General features: G+C 32.9%; 1 protein-coding gene across 7 annotated transcripts in view; it reads right to left on the reverse strand.

Annotated features, from left to right (window-relative positions):
• LOC105450339 overlaps positions 1 to 7,934 on the reverse strand; it is a 250,151-nt gene that overhangs the window by 241,234 nt on the left and 983 nt on the right. For 5 of the 7 annotated variants that reach the window (XM_011690131.1, XM_011690129.1, XM_011690130.1 and 2 more), the window contains exon 3: positions 7,381 to 7,433. In XM_011690131.1, the coding sequence (XP_011688433.1) occupies positions 7,381 to 7,433 (53 nt within the window). Of the gene's footprint in view, positions 1 to 7,380; positions 7,434 to 7,839; positions 7,923 to 7,934 lie in introns of those variants that run through there. The other 2 variants (XR_974451.1, XR_974450.1) reach the window with 1 other exon arrangement.

Below are 7,934 nucleotides of genomic sequence, written 5' to 3' on the forward strand. Positions count from 1 at the left end.
GTGTGTGTATATGTGTGTGTGTGTGTGTGTTATGTTTCAGAGATAGTGAATAAAGAGCGCGCGCAAAGCGCGCGTTTTGTTTTGTTCTAGTTTATATAAATAATGTTTTTATATAGGGGCAACAATTCTGGAACAGCTAATTATTTCAGAAAGCATTGACTTTATGGAAAAATGTTTTAAATAAAAATTGTAAGGTTTAAGAAAATCTATTGGTTGATGATATTTATTTAAGCTTTGGTTGACATTGAAAAGCGCAGTTAAGATCAACATAAAAATCTCAAATGGAAACCCCTATTTTTCGTTACATATCCTTGTAGCTGACATCAAGAGCTTTTCAAAACACTATGATGAAGTTATTTTTCATTAAGTACTTTTTGAATTATAAGACTTGAAAATTATAATACCGCTGACATTTAAAGTAAAAAAATGATGTGGTAGTAACAAACTGTCCTTATCTTTACTGTGACATATACAATACACACACGAGGTGTAAATTCGATTAAATAACCTCTATGTAGTACACCTTAGATAATGCTAATACCAGTGATATTGTGACTGCGTTCCGTTTGAACGCTTACGCGCTAAGAGTACGATTAATCCTTGTTTAACATTTGATAAATAACAAAGATAAAATGATTTCATGAAACGCTGTAAGCGCCAAAAACGTGGTTACGGAACGCAGCCTGTAACTTTCAAGTTATAACTCAGAAAGTAGATACTTAATGAAAAATAACTTCATCACAGTGCTTTAAAAAGTTCTCAACGTCAACTACAAGAATATACAACGAAAAATAGGGGTTTTCATTTAAGATTTTTATGTTGACCTTAATCGCGCTTTGCAAGGTCAGCCAAAGCTCAAATAAATATCAGCTATTAGATTTTCTTAAACCCAACAATTTTTGTTTGAAATATTTTTTCATAAAACCAATTTTTTCTGAAATAATTAGCCGTTCCGAAAATTTTGCCTCTTACTGTATATAAATTTTTTTATAAACGTTTTATATAAACGTTTTGTTAATTTATATTTAAATTTCTCGGATAGACTTCACAGTAACAGTAATGCTGGTGCCTTATCTTTTGTGTACTTTCGCTCTTTTTCGTATCTTTAAATCTATCTAACTCCGTTGATACACAATAAATTAAATTAAGATTCTTTATTTCAATTGTCAATTGTCTAATAACCAGTACTTTAGAAACTTGAATAGTATTTGTGAGATACGACATAAAGATCAGATACAGTATAATGCCTGTTTATCGTATCGTACGTCTATGTATGAAGTATTGTATAGAGAGGCAAGTGCTTGTCAAAACCAACTATTGAAAATCGAAGCCAGACGCATTGTGAACGGGACTCTCAATCGCGTCTTCGTATATCCAATTATCGGGTTCTTGCAAGAATGTATTGTATGAATTATACATTGTACCTATCTCAATTCAAGTACCGTTTTTATGCTGTCTAAAAGAATCTTCAGATATTCCATATTTTTCTATAACTATTTCCGTCTATTGATAATAGAATCGATATTTATCAATCACTTACAATGTCAACAAGGTTTAACTTAGAGATTAATTTCTACGGTTTTTAATAGAAGTGTAATAAAAACGACGTAAAATATTCTCTTACTTTAGTAGTTGTTATAAAACAATTATTTCGGGATATATATTTATATCTATTGTTATGACAAAAATGTCGGAGAAACAATCATTGCGAGATGGATGCGTAAAAGAAATATGGACCGCAGCGAAAAAGCGTATGAATGTGTTGAGATTGAAAATAGCAAGATAGGTTGTCGATATTTTGACATGGTTTATGAGTCATTTCGCTTATCCGTTTCACTGGTAAAATTGCTGTTCAAATACCTATCACTTTTGAGAGAATCGTCGACACGCTCGATAAAAAAAAAGTTTAAAGTACAAGTTTGAAAAAAGCAGTGGTTACAGAACGTTTGAAATGACACATCAAGTTTTTGGGAACAATTATTTTGGTTGACGTAGCATTCGCGAAATAAATCGCTGCATCCATTGCAATCCGGGTAACCGGAGAGCGGAAACACAGGAAAAGCACGCTTTAAAGCAGATAATCTGATTATTAGCTCTTCGCTAATCTTTTCTACGAAATTAGACCAACTCTCCTCAGTTACGAAACGAAGTTCTCTGGTCGTTCTCTGTGTACGGCAAAGTAGATTCTCTGCCGCCCCGTGGAATTGAATCCTTGTACAACTTCGGTTTTCAACGAGAGAAATAGCCAGTATAACCTTTTGCCATTCACTGTATTGTAATTCCGATGGAGGATTCGGATTTAGTAACGTTCCATTGTGCGCATTATTTCGCATTCGATGGCGCATTCTGAATTCCGTTGCGTACACAAACGGATTAACGCGAAATATAAGCAAAAAGAAAATTAAAATTTATTTCCCCTATAGACTGCATTTTTCGATAAAAAATTATCATAGAGCTTTTGTTCGCAAATGGGATTTTGTATTAACCATTTATTTGCAGGTGTAATTCTGCAACACACATGAGATATAATCAATAACGAAAAATTTGTCCTGGACAGAATTTTTTTCATTGTACAAAAATTAGAACGTTTTTTCCGAAATTTATCCGAAATATAAATAATAAATTATACTTATTTTAATTTTTTATGCAATAATTCTTTCATTACATCTGGTCGGATTTGTATGGAAGTAAAGCGAAAATCTCATTTATCTTTCAAGATACTCTTTAATTTAAAGAGAAACGATAGAATCAGAGAGCCGAATTCACTAGAAATTTACTATGTTTTGCTCCCCTCTGCAAATTTCCTTTTGAAAGCAAACGTACTTTCCACGAGATAAAACTTAATGCGACGAAATAGGTGTATAAATTAAACGTGCACGGATTGCCGGAATCGTGTTGCGTACAAGCCGAAAAATTGTTAACCCAGATTAATTTCAACAACTTATAAATGTACCAATTTTTGCAAAATAAATTCCGTTCCTAAGTATTATTTACCACTCCTCATTTATTCAGGGCAAAGTTAATTCATTACTATCCGGCCGTTGTTAGCCATTTCCATTAAAACTCGAGTGAAATAATAAACGCTTTGTGAAAAAAGGTGCTGTACGGAATTTGTGAAAGAATGTTTCTCTTCTGCATAATGGACCGTACGGTAAAGCACGTTTTTAACAATAATTTTTATATCAAGCGTGCCCCGCGCGTTACTGAAATAAAGAGACCCGCTGGAGAAACTTATTTATTCATAAATACGGACAATGTGAGAATTTAGGTGCGAGGATTTGCAGCGACAAATTCGAAAATCTTGATGACGCAAAGCATATTTCAGGAATGAGTTCGCGAAGCCGGGCCGTAATAGCCCCACATTCATTCAAAAGAGGATTTTATGGACTCTGTACAAAGTACAGCATGCAAATGCGATTATGCCACAACGATATATGAGCGAATCGATCGCCGAGCTTCTATACTCTCGGATGCCCTTTCAAACTGAGAGTAGTTAATTTTCTGCAGATCTAACTCGATCGGCGCTTCTACTCTCTCTCTCTTTCGACAATTTTGCAATTACTATGCGTACTGTTATTGACCGTGTAACTTTCTTACACTTAAATCCCAGTTAAATCGAGTTTGAAACCTATTGCACGTACGGAGATTACGAATTTGGATTACGAATTTGTAAATGTTTTTGATTATCTGATAACGTTTTATTATTTGCAAACGCGTTTTTTCTAAAAAATATTAAAAATTTTCCGCTAAACTAATAAACAATTTATTTTCGACATGTTACAGTTGGCAACGAAATCGGAAATTGACATATTTCGACATAGTACGATGCTTACTGATTGTTTTGGTACCAAATTCATCATGCAAGCAACAAATTCTTGGCGGATAATGAAACTTAAAGTGCGCGAGCGGTCGGGATAAACAATTTGTTTTTCACATGTTAGAGTTAGCAATGAATGCTGGCAGTGAATGCCGTATGTTTTTCACTATACTGTAAATAAACTTGAAAATTCTCATAGATTCAGATTTCCAATGTGCATATAAATTGGGATAAAACATTGTTTATTTGTTCGCAAATAAATTGATATTTGCAAAAAGTCATAACTTACAATCTAAATTTTCATTCGAGCGCTGTAAATATTTCAAGATTGATTTGAAAATATGTTGCTCTTATAAAATATAATCGAGTGATATTTGAAATAGATCGATGTTACTAGCTGCTCAATTTTCCCGATTTATGTCTTCGTTAGGCGAACGTTCGTTACGAATTTTGCGCGTAGGGTTAACGCTGACACCTGCAATTCTCTTCGCGGCGAACACCTCTCGCGCTTTAACGCGCAAACGTGCACGCCGGTTCAATGAATCGGTAATATTTTCGCAGGGCCATTATGCGCAATTATTCCACAATTGCGCCCAATTTCTACCAATGCGCGAAGGCCAGAATGGATATTATGTAACGGTAGAGTAACGGCGCATCGGCCATTAATATTTCGCGCTTGTCATCGAAATTCAATTTCCGCACGGTGGTCGACGCCCGCCAGGAACTCTAATTCAGTGTCTGTGGTCGCGTCAATCAACTATAGCATCGGCCAACTAGCTGGAAATAATTAACGCCTCGCGCACGTTGCAGCTCGTAAACATCTCCATTTCTCAGTACTATCACTTCGATTAGACGATTCCTTTCCGACCATAGATTTCTATCGATTTAAGGTAAACGTTCCAATGTACCTGGACATATGTATATCTCTATATTCAAACGTTCATAACACAAAACTTATTAATTTCAATCCTTTTCTTATTATTTATCAAAATTTAATTGTAAAAATATTTACAGATTACAATTAAGTTATAATATTATAATAAGAAAAACATTTAATGTTAATAATAATAAGTTTTGTATATGTGTCCGGATTTAGGTATATGTGAGATTACAAGGACGATTACTTTACGCACAATCTTTAATTTTTCGGTGAACTCAAATCCGCGAATGTAAACTTCCCCATAATATTGATACAACAATATTTTTCTATCGTTTTAAGCGGCTGTCGAAACACAATCGTCATTAATATGTATAATCGAAAATATGTCATAAGAAGGGCTATAAATATTTCAAAGACTTTAGTCAAAAAATGTTTTACTATAACAAAATTCTAAAAAAATAAAATAAAAATAGATTAGATGAAATTTGAGGAAAATTGCTAATCAATGGGTTTTAAAATTAAAAAGAAATTATTCTCATACATTTTACGGACAACAATATTGGATATCTATCTTGTCGTCTTTCACGAGACAAATAGCGCATTCAAATTGTATGCAATTAACACGTGGTTCTCCGGTAATTACGTACACGTGGTTTTTAATCATTCAGTATAATGTGAGACCGGGGAAATCGATCGTGGCATGGCGAACGGCTTTAATTCAGTGGTTGCACAGTGCAATTATGTCTTTAATTCACGACGATAAAAAGGCGGACACGCTGGGACATTTCGACAAGGCTGAGCGCCAATAACGACCACTCTAACTTTTCGCGAGAACGAGCGAGCGGCGTGTGCTCTGTCGTAAGAAATGCTTTAACGCAAGAACTTCTTTGCAATACGCGATACGATTCTGAATATAAAACCTGATATGAGAGGTCATCCTTTTGTTTCTGCATCGAGTACCGTGTCCTTTCTCCGTACGCTTACGAACAAAAAAACCTACTACCTACTTTCAATATCGATATTTCGTCGAGGTCGCATTAAAAGCGCGATACTATACCCTTCTGCTCATTCAAGTTATTTGTCGAAATATTCGATAAAATATTTGCAGAAAAGGAAATAAATACTGCGACGCAAACTGCGTTACTCGTAAATTATGTTGTTTTCTTGCATCCCACCCGTAGGTATCCAATTTCCCAGCGAATGCCGGAACGTTCAATCCGTAAGAAACTGAGTTCGACGTAATATACGTGCCAGCGGGATAGGTATGCGGAAAATTTTAATACTACATTCGGCTTACTAACTCAGAGAGGGGGGGCACAGACCCACGATTTATGCCTACGCCAGAGAAATAGTAGTAGCTATAATAAACGTCGTATATGATTGCATTCGGCATTCGCAATCGCAAACTGTATTCGTTCTCGCATTCGATAGACATACTAATAATTTATATAAAATATTCATCCATTCTTCAGACTTGTGCCTTTCAGATTTCACATCATTTTATTTAATTGATATAAGAGTATGTTATCGAAAGTTTTAAATGGATGAGCTAATTAAATAGCCAATTTATCTTTATTAAAAGATAAAATAAAACGGCGCGTTAAAAGAATAAAATTAAGAAAAATGGACGTTTCTATTATTAAACTGAGATAGAACATGTTGGGACTGGAAATATTTTATGTTTTCTTTTTACCCATACTTCGATGGATACATATATTGTATATCTGAATATTTCTTTCTCGCATTTATATAATATTTAATACCGGAAATGGAAAAAATATGTAAAGAGGTCACGAATGTAGACTTTTCAGAGAAACGCAGATCAAATTTTATGTGGAGAGATAGGCAAAAATAAATACAAAGGTGGAAGAGAGAAAATAAAAAAAAAAGATATCTATTAAATATATTAACCATGAATATTAATAATTTTTCCTTATTTTATAAATATAAATATACAGTTACTTTTTATTTTATCAATTTAATGCATTTGTTACATAAATATGCTTCCACAGTTTGCATCAATCGAGAAAAACTATGAGAAAATTGAAATAAAAACCGTAGTTTAAATTTCGAGAATTTAACCAATTATTCATACTATAAAATTATCCAAACAGTCATCGTTTTCAATGGCATTTACTGAAAATTTTGTCTATGTATACTGGTAAAAGATGTAATAATTAATATTTCTTTAGATTTGTAAACAATTTCTTTTTTACGAAAATCAATCCATCATCGTCTATCATTTCTTCACTGAGCTTACTTTATCAGTAAAATTTTCACTATCATTTTTTTGTGAGTTTAAAATTACTTATAAATTTCAGGCAATTGATATTTCGCAATTAATATTCCGTCGACAAAACACATAATGCGTGCCAATAAATGATATAAAACGATATAACGAGCTCTATTCGTGAATATTGTCGTATGCATAATAAATCGACAGATAATTGCAGGTACTTCAGAATTAAATACTGACTCTAATCTGGCCTAACTCATCCATTTAAAATCAACAAATCTATGAAATGTCACATATAATGTTACACAAATAATATTTTAATACTGTACTAAATTTAACGTATATTTATCTAAATACGTCATATATGTATGTCTAATATAATAGATAATTTTCATAGATCCGTTATCTCAATTTAAAATAAAATGTAAATTATAATGCATGACTCACTTGTAGGAAGCCCAACAGCGAAGTTGAATATGTAAGTTGCAAATTACATTGAGCTGTAAAATACAAATATTTTAAATTATTACAAATACCTACAAAATATAATTGTTATTAAAGATACATTATTTCATTTTTATATAAAATGTTTTCTTTCCCTCAAATAAATATACATATATTAAAATAATTAATAATTAAAAAAAAATCTTTTTTCTTAATTATAGAGTTGTCTCAAATTTCATAAATAAATCTTAATTGTTATACAAATAATTAAAATTTTTAATATATTCGCTATTATTAAAAACATATAATACATATATAACGAATATACTATATGTATATACGTAGCTATCTCTTATTGTCTTGAACGCGACTCAGGTTCGTGGGAGAGACGACACGGCACAAAGAAAAGAGAGACTTTGCTGAGAGGACGAAACACGTATATTTAAGAACGAAAAGGCGTACAGAAAATTTACAAGTAGTGCACTCCCGCAACTGTTCGAAGGTGTCGACGCGATGTAATTTCTACAATCGGGTAAACCGCGCTAGCGCCAAACGAT

The sequence above is a fragment of the Wasmannia auropunctata genome, unplaced genomic scaffold (assembly GCF_000956235.1).
Source record: "Wasmannia auropunctata unplaced genomic scaffold, wasmannia.A_1.0 LD336063.1, whole genome shotgun sequence".
Taxonomy (NCBI): Eukaryota; Metazoa; Arthropoda; class Insecta; order Hymenoptera; family Formicidae; genus Wasmannia; species Wasmannia auropunctata.